Here is a 21,571-nt window from a genome sequence, read left to right on the forward strand (position 1 = left end):
ATTGCATAATCTAGCAAAGTAATCGAATACTTTTACACATGGTAGTTTTTTTGTTCTCATGGCTTAAACATATGCATGCAGAGCAAACATGGCTTCAACATCAGGGGCCTCTTTATTATGCAGAGGCTGTAATCAGATTGTAGAAGGGGGCATGGGGGTCTTGAACGAGAAGGCCACTCTGACATAAGCACACCCGCTGCAATTATTACAACCCTAATGACACACTCAGCACGCTGCATGCTGAGCGCTCAGCTTCAGGGGGTCCGGGGCGAACCGCTGCAGAAACCGGCGACGTGTCATCAATGCGCATCAATAGAAATCCTTTGCCTTCAAAAAAACAGAACGAAAGAAACAGAGCCCTTCAGATAATGTCTTTCATGGTTCAGTGGCCTTACAGGGGTTCCTCCTGCACGGCCCTGAAATGGGCAAATTAATAGTTGCTTTGGAACAAATTGGAATTACACCCCTCGATGCATTAATGTCAGAATGCAAGCCAGATTCCCTGACAGGGTGAGGGGAGGAGAAGCTTTGCCAGGCAATGAGATACTAAGAGAAAACTTCTCTCGCTCCTGTGGTGTGAGGGAACAGTTAAATGACTTGTGCACTGTGAGTAACAGACACAACAGAGCTGGATAAAGACAATTTTACTGTTGGTTTGCCCACTGGCAAGCATCACCGAACCCTTGAGAAACAGCTTTGAACTCATCTATCATAGGTCTGATGAAAGTAATGCTTTCATTATCAAATCATTACGCTCAGTGATATTTTAGAAGATCTGAGCAGCACTTTCTAAGAATGTGGTGCACTTTGATGTCTTATTGCCTATTTAAAGCTTTTTAGGCACCAATTCCATTTGTGTGTGTGTGTGTGTGTGTGTGTGTGTGTGTGCACAAACCAACAGATGAAGATAATATGTAACAAAGTTAATTTAGCATTTAAAGCATCCATATTTAACATTTGTATGTCCCTTAAAATAAAAAAAAATTGGCCTGTCCAAAGGACATAATTCTGACGTAAGATGTTATATTGATAATTCAGTTCATTGCTAAGTAATATTTAGCTATGTCCCACAACTTGTCCTCAACAATGATGTCCATTATAATTTTATGGCAAATAGACATATAATCTCACTAAATAATAATCTCTTTAAAAAATGTAAATAAAATAATAATTCTACAAGAAAAAACGCTTGTTTACTGATAATCGCTATTAAAATTCCAAATTATTGATAAAACAGGAAAAGAGTAGAAATGTCACAACAAATCAAATCAGTTTGATATCCTAGGGTTGATGACCAACATTTAATTGCCACCTTTCACTGACCATTTATAAAAAAATAAAAAATAAATAAAATAAAAAAACAGAGAAGCAAGTGCTATTTTCTACCCTATTTGTGGAAAGTGCACTTTAGTCCCCCATAATGGCTCTTTCTTGAGCTCTTAAGTGCACTTTATCTTGATTGACATCTGAAAGTTGCAGTACTGTTGTTTAGCATCAATAACAGAAATAATAAATTCACAAGTATTGTTTATTACCAAGGTCACATTTTTTTGACGTACCTAAATACAGACTCGCCTTGAACTCGAGCGTTGAGGCAGATGAATTGTCCCACTATTTTTACACTGAAATAATGTTTCAAACTGAGAATAGCCCCAAACTTGTGCGCAGACAACAACACTGTCGATGATAAAGGATGTTCTGGAATATACTGTAGTTATAAAAATGATTTTTAAAAAATAATAAAATAGACTTTGCTCTTACATCAGGAAGTAATGCATTATTTATATAACACAAGCCACTGTCAGTTTGCAAGTTCATATGCGTATAATGCATCGGTGTTTAGAAATATGAGATAGAAACAAAAGCAAATATTATAAAGCTGATAATCAGAGAGGGTGCTGGCGGAACAGGAAGGAATTGTGTGCAGTCTCTGTATATAAAAAAATATGATTAGAAACACTGCTTGAGTAATCTCTGGATACCATGTTCTCATCCATGAGTCATGGGAAACGTCAGTTAGTGTATGAAAAATAACTCGTAGAAACAAGCTCATATGCAGATCATGATAAGCTGCAGCATTCTTGACGGTGGACTTGAACATACATCGAGTCTTTGAAAAAATATAGAGAGATCACAGCATTGACTTTTTTTTTAAGCTAACAATTGTGGTCATTTAATCATTTTTCTGGTTAACAAAGAAGGAACATTTCAGTCTGTTGAAGCAGTGGCAGTTCACGTCTGTTGATTTAATTTGTGAGTTATTTCGCATCCCACTATTCAGCAGGAAATGAGGTGATGACGCTGACTGTGTGGACAAGACGATTACTTCATGTGAGGTAATGTTGAGAGATTTTCAGTCTGGGATCTCCTGCTCAGTCCTTTCCTCTTTCACAGACTCATCCTCGGCCTCTTGTGGTTCTTCCTCCTGAAAAAATAAAAATAAAATAGCCTTTTCATTGAAAAAAAAAAACAACTACAAAAACATTTTATTTTAAAAATAGCTTCATAAATGGTTCAGCTTGAATAATCAGTTCAGTTTAGGGTCATTACCAGACATTTAACATCATAACACACAATAATCAGGGATGTACTGATCAATAGGGCGTTTCACACAGCTTTAGTTCCAGAACAAAAAAAAAAAACTGGTACGATTTTGCGCAAACTATTTCCCAATACCATTTAAAGGGTTGCATTCGCACTGACCATGGGTACTAAGATGTGACATAAGCCGGTCGCCAGCGATGTCATTTGTGCGCGGCGTTCAACAATGTTAACAAAGAAGAATAACGTTCACAACACGAGGATGCTGTGATCGGAGCTGTGTTTTTGTTGTGTCTCGCGGGTTTCACAATAATGGACATAGAATGGCGATGTATACGTAAAGTGACTGGAAGAACAGAAAGGAGGACTAAGAATCTCTATAACGACAACTGGCAGTGATACAAGTGCCTGCACTTCAGCTTCCGTATATTTAAATATGCTTTTCATCATACTTGCAAAATAAGTTGACACAATGTTTACACTGTATGTTTTTTTTACTCTGATAAAAAAAAAAAAGGACAGCCTAAATGCATTGTAAGTCGCGTTTGGATAAAAGCATCTGCTAAATGCATAAATGTAAATTTAAATTTAAGTTTTCAAATGCGTCTGGCCAATCAATGTCTACTTACATCAGAGTTAGTACCAGTTGTGTTGTTTAGACCCTGGTAAGAGCTAATTTTGTTCTCGAAAAAGGCAGTCCGCTACTACAATCACACCTAGTTCCAGTGGTGCGAAAACGGCCAAAATTGGGTAGTTCCACAATTAGTTCTGGTACCATGAAAAGGTTCCTGCGGTGTGAAAGGCCCTAATATTGGTATATGACTGATATGCACATTTTTGTGGGATCCGATGTGATATCCAAATCCGAAGTTAATGAGGTAGATATTCTAAACTGATAGAATATCAGATAGAAAATCAAGATAAAATCTAGAAAAAATTTATTTGGCACAATATTACTGGCATCAAACATCTTATTGGTATTAAATAATATCTCTAATAATAATGTTCTTTTAGTTCGAACTGCTCAAACAACTAAATGCCAAAATGGCTTGACACCTGAAAATACATCTTAGTTGATTTTATGCTCAAAAAAATGTAGGCTGTAATTATATTATTTTAACTGCATACATTATCTAATTTAGATGCAAGTTGTTAAAAATCACTATAAAATTTAAACTGCATTTTGACATGCCACGCTTAAGTCTGAATAATGGTAATTTTAGTGCTTCTACGGAAAAGAACAAAGAGCAAACGTCATGCCAGAGTCACTTACACAACCTGCAAATTTAGAGGAGATGACAAACAGGAAATGACGGCCATCTCAGCTTTTAAGTGAGTCTGACAGATGCAATTATCCCCTCCTCCAAAGGTTAATAAACACATCTACGCACAACCATGTGTGATGGCAGAGCCCTGACCACACGCTACACTCAAAGCAGCTGAGAAGTGCATGATGATTCATGGCTTTACTTACAGAAAGAATCAAGAGTACAAAACATCAACAACATCTCATTAAAATACCTTATGTTGCTTAAAGCTCTTAATACATTTATAGAAACAAATCTGATTATAACAGTAATTACATAATAATGATATTGTAATTACATAGTAATAACTTTGTAATGAAAGTGTTCTCTCTCTCTCTCTAGAAAACTGTGGTTCTACTTTTTTACAGTGTCCTTAATACAGTGTTATTATACATTTAAGTACTGAGTAGTATTAAAGAGCCAGTAAGATGAAAATTCTAAGCTACCTATCACTGTTTATAAGTCCTGTACAATAGGTTTAAATCCATCCAAGGTTAAAAAACATTGTCATTTTGTCAAAATATCATTTTAAAATTACCTCAATTCTCAGAGATCCCCAAACGGTTTGCGCGAAGCTGTTCAAAAGATTCAGTTTCCTTAAACCCCACCTTTCGGTAACATACTGTGTTCTGATTGGTCAACTAACATAGTCAGTTTTGATTGGTTGTTCCGCACAAAACTTCATGGTAAACAATGCGTTAGCATCTTTTTGGGGTGAATTATGTCTTATTCCTCTCATCGCGAAGCAAACAGTAAAATAAAAAACTTGAACAGTCTCGCTGCTTTTTCTTCTGTGTGTGTTTATTCAAGCCGCGCGCTTCAGTTTGAATCTGAATACCGCGTTCAGCGCGGGGGTGTGGTCACATTAGATATAATGAAGGGAGACGTGAAAAACGGACATCGCATTGTTTTCATATGGATTACTTTATCACAGAATATCTGTTAGCAGAACTTGTTACACTTCATTTTAATGACGCGTTTGTAAATGAAGATCAGCGCAGAGAGGCTGCAGACAGCACACATACTGATAAGACGCTCGGGAGAAAACAGACACATAACTTCATAATCATACTTCGCGTTGTGATTCGGAGATGCTTGTTGGTCTAAATAAAGTTGGTAATGAACCCTCTTTTATGGCCAAACGCTTTGAAAATCCCGCCTTGTACTCACCGAGATTAGAAAAGCAGTCATCAGTGAAACGTTGTGAACACAACAAAAGGGATTTGTTGTACTATGCTGTTATTGTGTTAAAAATGAATTTTGGCCAGTGGTTCTTCTGATCTTCATTCTTTGGCAGTGAAAATAAAACAAACTTGCCTTTACAATTAAAAACACACTGTCTCCTCGACATGATGCTATCACACCAACCAGATCGCCTGTGTGTGTGGGGGGTGGGGCAGGTCAGAGTTCCGTTTCTCCCAAGACGGTAGGCGGAGATTATTATGCAAAGTGTTCCTAGTGACGTACATAGAGATGGGCAAAAGATTTGAAATCTATAACGACTTGTTTCAGCGATTCAGAGTCGACTCCTTACTTTATAAATCGTGTACTTTTTGGTTTAATTACTTTGCACATTGTTTACACTGATGGACAGCTACATCATACACTGTAATACAGGTAATTTTTGATTTCCCATCTGTGTGGCTCTTTAAATAACTACATTTACTTACTATATGGTTAGCTTTTGGCTTGGGATTATTCAAATAGTCAGTACATGTTACATGCGTAACAAGTAAACCTCAAAATAAAGTGTTACTAAAATTAGTTTTATTTTTCAGACAACTTTAAAAGTATCCATTATCCCCTAAAGCTCCCAATTTGTTTGCATTCAAGACATAGTAACAACATAGTAATTACACAGTTATAACCAAATCATTACATAGTAGTAGCTTTGTAATGAACTATGTTCAAAATATAAGGAAAAACTTTAGGCCAGCTTATTTTCCAGACATACAATCATCAGAATTGTGATACACATCCATTATACGGCTTCAAGAGCTACCTCAGCAGTTAATCTGGGCAGACAGCTTTGCTTTATTCAGCAATGTCGCTCCCATATGGGTCTTGTCTCTGTCTGTGGATGACTTTTGATATGCAGCCAGGCCTTTATGAAAAATGAGTTACTTTTTCCTGAACTCTAGGTACTTTGCCATTGCCGGCCCCGTGTGGCGATATAAATCTGATGGTGGGACGACACCGACACCAAATCTCTCTGACAAGCCTGCCAATTTTCCAATTACTTCTGGCGCCATACATTATCATCAGGCAAGTCAGCACTTAAAAGGGATACAAGAGTGGTGGGTGGTCTGGTGCATGCTTAAAGCCTCATGGAGTGCCTCGATTGAGCTTTTTCACACTCCCGTGGACACACATGGACACAAACGCTTACTCGTTGACCCACATTTCATGGCCCGTTTGTGATTTAGTGTTTATCCTGGGCCGGGGTGAAATCAGGGCTCTTGTATACTTCTTGGTTGACTAGACATGGGACACCAGCTACACAGGGAGCTCACCAGTAAAGAAAAACAAAAACTGTTTTGAATACGTTTTAAAATGCAATTTATTCCTATGATGGCAAAGCTGAATTTTCAGCATCATTACTCTCCAGTCTTCAGTGTCACTCGATCCTTCAGAAATCATTCTAATATGTTGATTTGCATCCTTGCTCAATGAATGTGTTAATTTCTTTTAAAAATAACATCTTACTTTACCCTAAACTTTGAAATACTAAAGTCTATCTCACATTAGTGTATATAATATAAAATTTTACTACTGCAATGACAGTAGGGCAAGAGTTGAGACCTTGAGCAATGTTTTCCAGTTGCATTTATTGATTTCAAGGTTATTGTGACCATACAGCACATTTAACTTGAGAACATTTACACTGTATTCATGTCATAATGTAGCCAGGTCTGTAAGAATTGTAGGTAACACTTTATTAACAACGTCCTTGTTACGTATACTTACTATTATAATAACAATAAATCATGCATAATTACATGCAAGTAACCCTAAACCAAACCCTAATCCTAATCATATAGTAAGTACATAGCTGATTCATATTATTCAGCATTTAAATGTATAATTACACTGTAAGAAGGACACCTTGAAATAAAGTGTAACCAAATTTTAAGATCAAATGCAAAAATGTATTTAGTATTAATACGTTTGAACATAACAGCAAAATTTGCATAATGAAAATTACATTTTCTTGTAGTTTTGGATTCTTATCTGAAACCTACAGGTATGCAAAATGGGCTGATGAGGGGTCTTAAAACACCATGGTTTTGCACAACTGATGTAAATTGTGAACTTATATATATGTTCACAATTTACAGGGAAAATTTACTTTCAATTGTACTCTACAATTACAATTTACTCTACGACTGACTGACTTCTGTGGAAGATGTTTTGAAGAATGTAGACAACAGTTTTATTCCCATTTTTGTCCATACAAAGGAAATCAATAATATCTACTTTTCTGCTCCACAGAAGTCAGTCAGTCATAAAGGTTTGGAACAACACGAGGTTGAGTAAATGATGAGTTTCCATGTTTGGGTGAACTAGCTCCATCGGCTGAAACAGAGAAAGTATGCTTAATACTGAAAAAAGGAGGGAACATTGTCAGTACTAGGTGGTACTTCCTGTCCAGCTTTAATCAAAGTATATGAAAAGTTTGAGAAGAACAGCTATAGGGTATAAAAGAACAGGACTAACACCCATCGTCCATCCCCAACCAGATGAAATGCTTTAGATATATATGTCAAAATCAAAATAATTCCAAAATGTGAAGTTCTTCTACGCTCTATAAAGCTTCAATTTCAAATCCTCTTTTTTTCTTCTTTTTTTTTTTTTGAACAGGGTGCTCATTTTGCTGACAGTGTGACATTTGCTTTGTGAGACAGAGACATGTTGGAGACGCTGGCCCACTGCGGGCCTGATCACGCTGACAGGCAGCGGCTTTGTGGGATATCTCCATCACTCTCCTCCAGGGAAAGCTGGATCCTTCATTCTGCCATTCACTCTCCATGCAGCAGCCAGCCCTCTGGTTACTGCTTATACATGTATGATAATGAAATGCCACATTCTTCATTCTAATTGCATTTTAGATTTTAAAAGGGCAAAAAAAAACCCTTAGCTCAAGTAAAAGAGCAAGAGAAATGTGCGGGAGAGTTTAAGCGAGGAAAGATAGAAGAAAATCGAGAGCTTGGTCTGGACCCTAGGTGGCAACCAAGGCCTGTGGCGTGTTAATGCATTTGAGTCAGAGACCCCTGCTGCCTTACAGCGACACAATCAAACCCCCTTCCTTTTTTTCTTCCCACCCACCCACACTACATGCAGCAAACTTCATAAAGTGGGATTAAAATAAAGCTGTGCTGAAAAAAAAATTACATAAAGAATTATAAATTTACAACGCTGCTTTTGCTTTAATAAGCTTTAGCATCCTTTATCAAGCTGGCACAGTCCTCAAAGAATTAGCGGGCTAATTAGTATGACTTATTTCTTTATCGCGTTTTCTGCTTTCTTTGTATTTATTTGTGCATGTGTGTTATATACGGCTTTTATGTGGTGTAAAGGAAAGAAGCGGCTTTCCGGCCTCCCTCCCGTTTGATAGGTGTCGGCGTGCATCTGCAATCCCGCACGCTCCGCGGAAGACAGATTGATGTCCCACAACGATGATGAAAACACGCAGCATGTAAGGAAGCAGGAGAGACATCCAGAGAAAATGAAACGCAGTGGCTCAAACCAATGGGTGTCTCCAGGCAGATGTGAGAGAGAGAGAGCGAGAGCACTATCAGGCCCCGGGATTATTCATGACCCCTCCTAACCATCTCTCTTCATAGAGATGGTGCAAAAATATTTACCAGTCAGTGTAATTTGATAAAGCTATACTCACCCAGAGAAGGCTAGTCTTGCGTAACCAGAACTTTAACCGAACAGCAGAAGTTTTGATTCACACCGCAGCCGCTTCAAACCAAGAACCGCCTTCTTAAACAAGGGGAACAGATAATAAACCTGGTCTCTCACTCTGAGCAAATTAGTGGCACGAAATTGAATAGCAAAAATAATGACTGCTACCAAACAGGTTTGCCAAATGCTCACCACCTTGACTGACTGGCACTTCAAGTGACCAACTGCATTATTTTGGTTTCGGAGCTATTTATTGGCATGTTTATCTGGATTATATTAAACCACAACAATAGTCTGACATTACAAATACAAAATGAAGAAAAAGTGTAAAGACTGTCCAGGAATAATAAAGACAGGCACTGTGTCTACACCAGACGCGACTGTTGTTGAGCCGCGACAAAGCAACCGTTAAAAATATTGTAAATTTGTGTCAATACGTCAGTGGTTTATACAGATTAGCTAATTATTATCTTATTAAACCGTTAAGTGAAATCAAGTTAAGTGAATCAAATAAAACAACAGAATATTTTTAAAGGTTTAATGGCACTGACATGGCAAAATCCCAAAAAATAATTAATGTAATCATTATTTAATTCTCAAAAGCGGCTGTATTCACCAGGTACCATATAAACATGAGTTTGTTTCTAGGAAAACTGAACAAAAAAATCCCTAAATCAGCCAAATCAGATTACAGCTTTTCAGGTTTATATCCAATATGGAGAAACCGGTAAGATTTATTTATTTTTTAAATAAATTAATTTTTAATCACCAAGGACACATTATATTGAAAAAGTGAATGTAATTGATGAAATTTATATTTCTTTTGAACTTACGTTTTTCATACGATAAAAAAATCCTGGGTTGAACATTTTGGGTCATTTTTTTAATCATTTTTTCAGACATAACTAGGCTATTTCACAGAACTGTTATAAGCAACTTCAAATCGATGCATTTCTTCGGTAAAAGATAAGTTTGTGCACACCATTTTATCTATACAATTTATAAAACATATCTATAAAACGTGTTATGTCCTATATTTACCCAGCCCTTGGGTTAAAATGAACCCAAATTATTAATGTATCCTGAAAAAAAAAAAAAAAATCACTGCTTCCACAAAGATTCAAGAGCAGTTCAACTTTTTTGAACATTGATAATAATAAGAAAGCACCAAATCAGCGTATTACTTTATGCATATCATTATTTTACAGGTTTACGGTTTTACTTCTAGTTTGGATCAAATAAATGTTTTTTCTTTCAAAAACATAAATAATCTTACCAAGCCAAGAGTTTTAACAAGAGTTTTGTAAGTTTCAGTTTCTGTGTCTGTTTTCATAAAACTCAAACTTAAATGTCTGGATTTGTACAACAAGCTAAACGCAATCTACATGAGCAAACAAATTCAGAGTGATGGTGGTCTGTAAGCACATACTCAAGGACGTGTGTGTTTCAGCGTAGTGGATATGACACAATTGCATTCGGTCATAAACACTCGCTTCATTAGGCAGCTGAAGCTGTGCGTTATGCGCTACATTGAGCCACCTCTGGCCCTATCGCAGTTTTCTCTACACTCCCAGTCCCAGCAAAACCCAATCACCAGAAAGCACAATTAAATTTCATGACTATGCATATTTGCGCTTCCCATTTTCATTTATTACAAAGGGCATTCATTAATCTACCTTTTTTCCTAGAGAATGGATTTTCATTTTAGTGAGGTGTGACAGATACTGAGGTGAACTTACCAAGAGATGGCTAATTAAATCAGCAGTAAAATGCACAAGCCAGAAGATTTTTTTTTTTTTTTTTTACTTGCATCTGATAAGAGCCAATGCTGTGGGGAGGAGGTGTGGTATACAGAAAAGAGGAGCTACTTTCACTCCATTTCCAATTTCAGGTGAAATATTAAATCACAAATAAATGTAAGTGCTCAAACTTGCTGAGAAAATTGGTTACATGGCTACATGCATGGATGGAGGCTCTCAGCAAATGAACGGATAGCGAACTAAAAGCTAAACAACAGCAACCATAAAAGCAGAAGCAATAAAGAGCACGCTAATAAAGTAGCAACTAAAACAAGCGCTCACAGGTGAAAACAGATGAGCTGCATCTGCAGAGTAGCGGACACCTACACCAACTTGTGCCAAACGACTGCTGGTAAAATAAAGCCCTTCAGAAATGCAATCATTTACTTACAGCGTTTATAAAACCAAACAAAACAAAAAAAAATATGCATAGATTTGTATAATAAATCTTAAAAACTTATCAATTTATTTTGCAGTGATTACAAAGGTTTGAAATAACATGAAACGCAGTAGTAAATGATAAGATAATTTGATTTTTTAGGATCTATCCCTTTAAGAAAAGAATGGAGACCTCAGGACTGACTATGTGTGTGTGGCCTTTCTGTTTTGAACAGTATGCAGTCTGCTGATCCCCATTAATGTGATTTATTGCATCACACAGTAACACTCCTCTAAGGCTGCATTTGTTAAACAGTGTGCCGGTCGGTACGTGTGCATATGGGAGTGTGAGAGAATCAATTTTTGAACAGATCTGTTAGTGTGTGTGCAGGTGTGGAGACATCCCTACAGTTGTTACGAGTCTTCCTGTGTCAGCAGATACTGGTGGGATGTCCCATCAAATACAGCCAAATTAAATAAGGCAGTGCATAAGCACTCATGGTCCCGGACTCCATGCATGCGTCACAACTCTGAGAAGCTTCGAGGGTTGTATGGTCTTGTCATGTTCAATGTCACCTTTAAGGCGTGTGATAAGGCAATTCCTGGTCCTTTATTAATAATGCATTTGAAGGGGAAAGCCGCCTCCTCTGCTACCCTCATGTTGTTGTTTGGTGGGTTGAGAAGTGCTACTTCACGTATCAACTACTTATTTCAATGAACCAAGAAAGCAGTCACACCTTCTGGGGTTATTTTATGTCTTGTAGCTAATTATGATTAACTGAAATAAAGACAGGAAAGGGTCCACCTACGATAAATGATAAACTGGGAGTTTTGGATATTAAACCTGGTCTCTCACTCTGAGCTAATTAGTGGCACGAAACTGAATAGCAAAAATAATGACTGCTACCAAACAGGTCTGCCAAATGCTCACCAGAGGTGGGTAGTAACGAGTTACATTTACTTCGTTACATTTACTTGAGTAATTTTTCGGGGTAACTAATACTTTTCGGAGTATATTTAAAGATGGGTACTTTACTCTTACTTATTTTTGTTGGGAAAAAATTGTACTTTTACTTCGTTACTGTTGGCGACGCTCCGCTCGTTACTTTATCTTAATGCAATAAATGTTATAAATGCTTCAGTTTATTCCAAACGCGCCGTCTACTTTTCTCTGGGCAATGAGCGATGCCCATTCGCTAATGATTCATTCTTTTGAGTCAATTCTGTTCAAAGGCTTGATCAAACCAATTGGCAAACGAGTGAATTGGTTCATGAATCAGTTTGAAGGAGTCGTTCAGTTCCCTGCCGCACGCGCTGAGCGTCTGAAGCGGTTCACTCAGTGTTGTAACGTTTAAGATCATCAGCAGCGTTGAAAACGTGGATATGAAACTGCACTGAATTTAAAGCAAATCTGCAAAGGCCATTATTTGCTTGCGATGGAGATCCTTATTAGATGAACACCGTGTGTGCTGTATACTGTTTAACAGGTAATAACTCTGGCTACATTCGATTACAGTACACGATACCACTGTGACAGTAGTTTGTTGTACGTGTGTGGCTTATAACAGAGGGGAGTCGAGTTGAATGCAGCTTCCAAAAGACAAAAAAATAGCCGAATAAGATTTTATTAATTTTAATACAATCACACCGTTGCGAGTACGTTCAGAAAGTCATATCATCAGCTGTTAAATTCAGATCTGTGATCGCTTGCTAGCGCTGAGCCAGAGACAGACGCGTTTTTACAGCGCTGCCCATTATAACCAATCACACATGATTCTTTTGAATGCAATGGCCAATCAGAGGCGCTCAGATGAGTCATCGCTAAAATGCCGGTGCTTCCTTCACTCGCTCACTAACTAAATACCTCTTTCTGGCGAATTCTCTCATCAGAAACAACAAAGTGCAGATGTGTGTACGAATCTATAATTAAGATATTGATTTCACAGTGTTAACAGTTTCAGTGATTTTAATGGGAGTTTCTGAGAGTGATTGAAATCTAGACTGTCAGTGAAAATGATCTTTAATAATGTAAATTTTATTTGCTCTCTTTCTGAACAATGAAAGATTAGCAGCAATATTTATATCACATTAACTTTCGATGTTAAATTCACATTTAATATAAAGTAAGTCGTATTAAAAACATGTTATGGCATGAAACCTATATCTGTTACTTAAGTAAACAGACAGGGTTTTATAATAAATTGGAGTAAATGCTGATGAAATATATACATTTATACACGCACACATACATTACATACATTTTATCTATATATCTAAATAAAAATAGGCTCCGTATATATGACCCAAAGTAACTAGTAACTAACTACTTGAGTAGATTTTTTATCCGATACTCTTTTACTCTTACTCAAGTAACTATTCAAGACAAGTACTTTTACTTGAGTAAATATTTCTAGAATTACTTTTACTTTTACTTGAGTAAAGTTTTTGGATACTCTACCCACCTCTGATGCTCACCACCTTGCAATGTTTGAACAAACCAGTCAAAATGGAAAGTAGTAGTGTTTTCAAACTAATTTATTTATTGACTTCCCTTAAATAATTAATGGATCTGTTTTAGAACAAAACTGTTTGCTTACCAACATGCTTCAAAATATCTTCTTTTGTGTTTAACAGAAGAAAAGGTTTGGAACAAGGTTTTTTTTTTTTTTTTTTTTTTTTTTTTACACTTTTGGAACTTTAGGGTGAGTAAATGATAACAGAATATATATATATTTTTTACTAAACTATACCTTTAAACCCAATATATATTTAGTTACGTTGTGACACCCTTTCAAAATAATCAGTAAGTCACTAAGATATCAGAGCATAAATGCAAGCTGTCTAAAGTTCAGCAGAAATGACCAATGAACCAGGCTGCAATCACTTCAAAAAATGAGCACTGGGATGGATTTTAAAGGTTCATGGTTTCGGTGGTAAATTGGGCCATTTTACCAAATCATAAAGCCTCTACATCACTGAAGGGTTTTACAGGTCCACCCAGGTTGTGTTGTAAAGACATTGTAAGTGGGTTAATAAAACCCTCTAAGTACTAAGAAAGTGACCAACAGGACAGCTGAAATTTGCCATGCCACCTCCAGGGTCCTGTTTACTCTTTAAATTGGCCCCTGAGAGGACATGAAGCATCCAGCTTGCCTTGTTAAGGTGATGGACGTGACTCCAATGCATTGATTTTCCCTATGTCTTAACACTCTCCATCCAACTCACTGGCAAGCAGGGGCGCAAGGTAACCTCTCTCAAAAATCATGCTACCTTTTCTTGAAATGCTAACCTTTGGTCCAGACTGCATCTATGAATGCACAGCTACAATAACTCACCCTATTTATGTCTGACCTCTCAGAGCCCCACTGAACACTTCTTCAACTGGCCTTAAGAACAGTGTAAAAAGGTAAACTGAAGGACTGAAGGCTACAAACTTTTCAACCAGTATAAATGGAATCAACTTTTATTAAGCTAGTGATTTTGCCCTTGATGTTTTCAGGTGGCAATCAAAAGTTTGATAAGTAATGGTTTTTAATTTCCCTTACAGATTTCTTGGAAGATAATCACCCAACAACATGAACATGACATCACATCAAATAATAATAAAAATGCATTTTATTTGTAATGCATTTTTCTTAAACACAAAGCGCTAAAATAAATCTACAACACAAAAAGAGTAATATAAAGATACAAGAATTAATTAAAAACACGAATTAAATAAATACGTCTTAATCAACTTTTTTAAGTGATCCATAGTTGGTACATTTCTGGTATTAAAAGGAAGTGCATTCCATTATTTGGAGGCTTTGGATGAGACATATCTTTCCCATAATCTTGAATATTAAAGCTCGTCATTTTTGCACTTCTAGTGTTACTAAATGGCATTAAAGACTATAAATAAAGACTGTTTTCAAACGGTTTTCTCAAATACTTCGCTTGTCATCCACAGCCTAGTAAACAGATACTCCCGCTTCCTAACCTACACTCAGTTAGAGTCAGTGGTGTAGCATCAGGCTGGTCAAAATGCTCAAAACTAATGACAGTTTTTCTCAAAAGGACTCAACCTATACACTGTATAAACTTGCAAAAATTGTATGTGCATATTAACACCTCAGAGTAGTAAATACGTACAAGTAACTACAATTAATATTTCAGTGGTAAAATAAGGTACAAGCTGATATGATCTGGAATAATTATTTTCCATTTTTTTGTTTCTAAAAAGGGTTAATTTGAAATGTTATATGTATGAAAGGCCTGTACACTAAGAACGATAACTACAAAGACAACCATATTAGCGTCCACACCAGTCTGTTTTAAGCACAAGCTTCTCCACCGCTTTAAATTCTCGAGCAAGCTTTTTATTTGCGTTAAATTCAATCATTCTTTGTGAGAAAACATCATTTATTTGTGTAAATTTGATGAAATAAAACCATTTAAAGTGGCTCAATTAAACAGCCATGATTTACATATGAAAACATTTGTTTCTTAAATATTTTTTTGTGCTCACTAAGTAAAATTTGACACTCTATATATGTACCCATCCTCATAAGCAAATACTTAATTTTTTACAACAAAGGTAACCCAATGATATGGAAATTGTCCTAAATCTTAGAAACCTGGAAATCCGAGCCATCAGGTCTCCCCGTTCTCATCTTCCACATAAAATACACTTAATTCCAACATTTACTTTCCTCAAGTTTCTTCACAAAGTCCAAACCAAAATGGATGAACTTATAATAAGTGGGATGGCAAAATATAAAGCTGTGAAAAGATTTCCAATAAAAAAGCAAAAATAAATGAAAGACGCAAAAATTACTGCATATATTTGCTTAAAATGTCTCATAGATAAACAAGAGAAAAGTCTTAGTATATTAAAATAGTTCCGTTTAAACCTCAGGGTCAAGAATAGCGTACTTCAAAAACAAACTCTACTTGTTGTCATATCAGCCTGCTAGACGACAAATGCATTTCCATAAGTGTTGTAATTGCTGCAGTAACAAGGCTTTTGACCCCGAGTCTAGATAGCAACTAAATTAACAATCCACAAAAGCTGTCCTTTAGGCATTTCCATTTCCCGCCTGAGTCGGGTGCGCCTCGTGGAATTTCAAACACACAACAGATCTGTTGAAACGTTTTATCACAAGGGTGAGCCGCGGTGACACGCGGGTGTAAATAAAGCTCAAACAAGCCCCTCTCCACCACCTAACGGGCTCTCCAACTAAAGGCCATCCGTATATTGTGGCAGGACTGTCATTTTATTACCCGAATCAATTCGGCAGGGCTCCGAAGTGACAGCAGAGGGATGTGGCCTTCGTTGGCCGGGGGGTTATCTGACGTGCGCAGGCGGGGAAATACACAGCCTTCGTAATGAACTCAACTCTTACTAATAAAGTCTTTATTGCCGGGCCACGTATGAACTGATACCAGCGTCGGCCCCGTTCATCTGCGTGCTCGTAAACTAATGAAAAAGAGCTTTTTCACACAATCGGTTTGTGCGAGGGAGGAAAAGGCAAACGCAATTAAGTGATTTAATAACACAAACGTCTCGATGCGACAAATCATCCGCCGAGAAACAACTTAAACAACATTTTTTATTAATCAAGACCTTAGAGGCAAAAACCCATTTATGGTGACCTTTAAAAAGGCAGTGAGTGAGAGAAACGCACTGAGAGACAGATAACCACACAGTCTCGACACCCATGGATTGGGCCCTATGCATAAGGGTTTAGGGTCCACAGTGGGAGTGGGCCTGTCCTGTGTTTTGATCGAGAGGCTGAAAAAGATGGCGGCTCCATGAACCTCTCGACTCTGTCTCTCTCTCTCTCTCTCTTGCTAATGCTCCCCGCTCAAATCTAGAAGTCAAGGCTGGAAGGGATAACAAATCGCCTACTCAGTTCCACACTCCTGAACTGCTACTTCTTCATTTCGCTGCGGCAAAACCAAAGCACCGTTCCCCCTTTAATGTCGACCCCCACAATCTTGCCGAGGAGGAGAATTACAGATGAAGCTGGCTGCATTTTAAGATGGCATTTTAAAAAACATTCGGACCAACCGCAGGTAAAGAGGTTCACAGCGTGGCAGATTACTGAACTTAAAGTACTTGAATGCAGTGCTCATCTCTGGAGTGCTCTTTGATTCTCATAATGGAATCAATTATGTTTCAAATGGCAGCCACAGCCAAAAGACTTCTACCCTTTACCCTGACTTTCTGTTGCAAGGGTCAGATGTGTCTACATTTACAGGACGATGATTGTTCTACCAAATACGTTAATGATTTTTTCATGTCTAGAGCTGGAAACCCTGCAGATCTTTATTTGAATGTCTACTTCAACTCTAAAACTATTCACAATAAATTGATAAATTCACAAAAAAACAAACAAAAACAAAAAACTGTACTTTCCACACAACAGCTAAATATGGCACGAATCTAATACAAATCAGTTGTTTTCACTTTAGCTCTGTCAGGAAGAGTATTGCACAAACAACACCAAGGTCATGAGTTATACTTGGGAACATGCATACTGAAATATTAAAGATAAAAATGTGAATAAAAGCACCAGATGCTAAAACAAAAATCTTAAAGCAAAAGCTTTTATTCAAATCAGAATTTGTGTTAACATTGGGCAAATTATCCAAGTCATAAATAAATTTAAATAAAACTGTAAATAAACCAATAAAATTAATAAAATGTGCGTTAATTTACTGAAATATATTTTCACTTAAAATCATTTTGGTTAAAGTTTAAGTACTACGATATCTCAAACTGTAATTAAGTACACATACTGGTAAAAAAAAAAATATATAATCAATTGTATAACCTGAATGCAATGTAAGTCGCTGTGGATAAAAGTGTCTGCTAAATATTAATAAAGCATAAGAAATAAGTTAATTAACTTAAAGTAAATAAAATATAGATATAATGCAAAACTGAAACTAATTAAAAACACTCCATTGATAAAAAATGCATCAAATTAAAATGAAAATCTAAATATTAATAAAAACTCAAATAGTATCAAATTAACACTAACACTTTAGTATAGGAACCAGTTCTCACTATTAACTGGTTGCCTATTAGCCTGCCTATTATTAACATATTGACTGTTTATTAGTTCTTATAAAGCACATATTCTGCATGACCATATTCTACATCCTTAATCCTACCCAATACCTAAACTTAACATTTACCTTACTGACTTAATGAGCAGCATATTAGGAGTGTATTGAGGCAAAATTCGTAGTTGATGGTTTGTTAATAGCAAGAATTGACCCTTAAAATAAAGTGACAAATAACATTGATTTACAATATATATGTACTAGTGTAGCAAACGATTAATCGCAATTAATCGCATACAAAATACACGTTTTTGTTTGCATAATATATTTATTATGTATATATAAACACACACACACATAGTATATATTTTGACAATATTTTATATTTATATCCTTATAATTTATATTATATATTAATATATTTAACAAAAAAAAATTCTGAAATATATACATGTACGTGAGTACATTTATATATACATAATAAATAAGCACTGTACACACACATATACTGTATTATACAGACAAACTTTTACTTTGTATGTGATTAATCACAATTAATTGTTTGACAGCACTAATGTATGTATATGTATGTATCAGTAACATTGACAATAAAATAGCACTGCATTCTAAATCATATCACAATATATAAAATATACTTATATATCCTATTATAATTATATAACAATATAATATATGAAAAGTGTGCCTGATCACATTTAAAAGATCTGAATTAGGCATTCTCAGTGTAAACATAGCTTTGCAGCGAACTGCTGCTAGAGCTAAGAAAAAAGGATGGACAGTTTTTCCTGTTTCTTGTTCTGTCATCGTTCTTTTAGAAATTAGTTGAAGAAAGGATATAAAACGATTGCATTAGAAGGAGCAAGAAAAATCCAAAGAGGACAGCAGAAACCAGGTAGTGAGGGTGAGATAAGACAGCAGGTCGTACTAATACCACATACAGTATATGTGTGTGTCAGAGAGAGAGAGAGAGAGAGAGAGAGAGAGAGAGAGAGGTGTGTGGCCTGGTGTTCCTGAGTGTGTGTGATTAAACAGGATTGTGTCTGGTCTCTTCGAGTCCCCGGGGAGCGGCTGGTCTCATGGCAGGCTGTCACTGAACACATTCTAAAGGCAAAGACTTGTTTAATCCCCGTGGCCCTGCTGCACCTCCCACTGTCTAAAGCTCTTTTCTCCGTCGCCACTCGCCTTCCTTCCATCGCTTTTGTTCTGAACTGCACAGCTCTCATTCTGTAGCAGCAGGTTACCGATCTGCAGCTTTTCTTCAACGCCTTAGACTTATAATAGGCCTATTTACAACAGATACACAGCACACACAAAGGGGGTCTGCTGCCAGAACATAATTCTTTATCAGTCGATTTTATGAGAGACATTAGGCATTTTTACATGTATTTGAAACAAAGGGCTCCTGTGAGCAGACTGGGAGCTCTTTTATCTCATTTTATCCTCAAATTTTGAACAGATGAAAGAAATACATGTGAACAAATTTTAACAAAGTTTTAAAAAACACATACTGAAATTGTCAAGTATTATTTACTATGGTAACACCATGTTTGTGCATGTTATCGCAGTACCACCATCCTTTTGAACATTTACTATATTGGCAATACAGTATTTTTGCACATGGTATCATATAATATAATAATTTTAACACCATGTCCTTGGCTATGATATCATAATACCATATTCTTGGTACATTTACTAAGATACGTTTTTTATATTATCAGAGTAATAACATGTTTGTACATTTATCATGGTAATACGTTTTCTTTCTTTTTTTCTACATGGTATAATAGTAACATTACATTTTTGGCATATTCACTATAGTAATACTATGCATTGTGAACATTTATAATTGTAATGCTGTATGATAACTGCAGTTGTAATGCTAACTGATATGGTATTATAGTAATGTTTTTTGTACATTTATGGCAATACCATGTTTTTGCCATGATTTCACAGTTATGATAATACCATGCGCAGTGACAGCTATAATATAGTGAACAATAATCTTTATAAATATTTTAGATCATATTTTAAAAATAACAAAAATGTAGAGGGAAAAAAACATTCAATAAGTAAAAATAGAGAAACAAATATGACAATTGTTTTCATATAGTATTCAATTGAACTTTATAACTGATAGTGTTGGAAGAATTTGAGTATATATTAATATCTCTGAGGGGTTCAGTCATTAAATCACAGCTAAGATGGTTAGAAAATATAACTAGTCCTACCATTCATCTTAGCATCTCCAGGCTAAGATTCATGTGCATATACAGTATAGACTAGAGTATTTGGCAGTGTCTACATTTCTCATTCTATCATCATGCTCTTTGCTTTAACCTTTTAATTTTAATCCTGAGCAATAATTTCATGTTACTCATTCCGCCATGCAGTCCGACCACCATCATTTTTCATCTTGTACTTTCTCTTCTGCAAACATCAATTAACCCTCATTTTCCATGCCGCTAGAGTCAGGCTTGCAGGACTGTCCATTTAAAGATGAATTGAAAAGCAGATACATTTATTAACTTAATTAGGTTTCCCAGAAGACACACACTGCCTTTGATTGCACCGTAATTCAACGAGAAATAGAAATTAAATGTTTGGGGAAACATGAATGCACTCGCCAATTTCCCAAAATAATATTAACAAATGAATGCTGGGTAAGGTCTAACTCAACAGTGCAGCTAAACGTGGCTTTTAGGAAAGGACCGGGAGGAGTCGCTGATGTGTGTGCACGGTTTTTAGGGCTTGAGGAGGAAGGTTTTAAGGATTTATACCAGTAGCTGACTTTCACCACTGCTGCTATCACCCTTTTTTTGCATCTTCAAACAACATCCGCTTAGCTTTTATCTGTAATTAACCAAGCAGGGAACAGATAAGCCTGGTTAGAGTACTTTTAGGATATGCAGGAAATATGTTTCTTTCTTTCTTTCTTGCTTGGTTTCTTTTGTTTCTTTTTTTTCTTTCTAAACAGTGAATTATGCATAATTACAATAAAGTAGCCCTAAAATATGAAAACATTGTTAATTAATATTTATTCAGTCAATTATTTAATCAGTATTTATTTTTATAACTACAGTGTAACAAGGACATCTTGAAATTAAGTGCAATCAAAAAAACTTTTACAAATTATAAATATTTTATAATATATATATGTGTGTGTGTGTGTGTGTGTTAGGGCTGTCAAATGACTAAGTGCATCCGAAATAAAAGTTTTGTTTGCATAACATATGCAGGTGTGCTGTATATTTATTAATATATATAAATTCACACACATGCATGTATATATTTCAGGTAAATATGTTATGTTTACATAATAAGCATATTTAATTATAATATAAATTATGTGAATACAAATAAAGAGATGTAAATTCATGGGGAAAAAATCTAAATAAATACTGTATGTGTGTGTATGTATTTATATATACATAATAAATATACACACAACACTTACATTTATTATGCGGAAAAAAAACTTTTATTTTGTATGTAATCACAAATAATCGTTTGACAGCACTAATTATTATTTAATTAGCAAACCATGGGCTGATTTAAGAT

General features: G+C 36.0%; 1 protein-coding gene across 1 annotated transcript in view; it reads right to left on the reverse strand.

Moving 5' to 3' along the window:
• Positions 1-1,510: 1,510 nt before the first annotated feature.
• Positions 1,511-21,571, reverse strand: part of LOC113119394 (PHD finger protein 14-like) — an 88,362-nt gene continuing 68,301 nt past the window's right edge. The window contains exon 18 of the mRNA XM_026288847.1: positions 1,511-2,425. Coding sequence (XP_026144632.1) covers positions 2,354-2,425 — 72 coding nt within the window. The 3' untranslated portion in view covers positions 1,511-2,353. The remainder of the gene's footprint in view (positions 2,426-21,571) is intronic.

The sequence above is a fragment of the Carassius auratus genome, chromosome 19, assembly GCF_003368295.1.
Source record: "Carassius auratus strain Wakin chromosome 19, ASM336829v1, whole genome shotgun sequence".
In the NCBI taxonomy this organism is placed as follows: domain Eukaryota; kingdom Metazoa; phylum Chordata; class Actinopteri; order Cypriniformes; family Cyprinidae; genus Carassius; species Carassius auratus.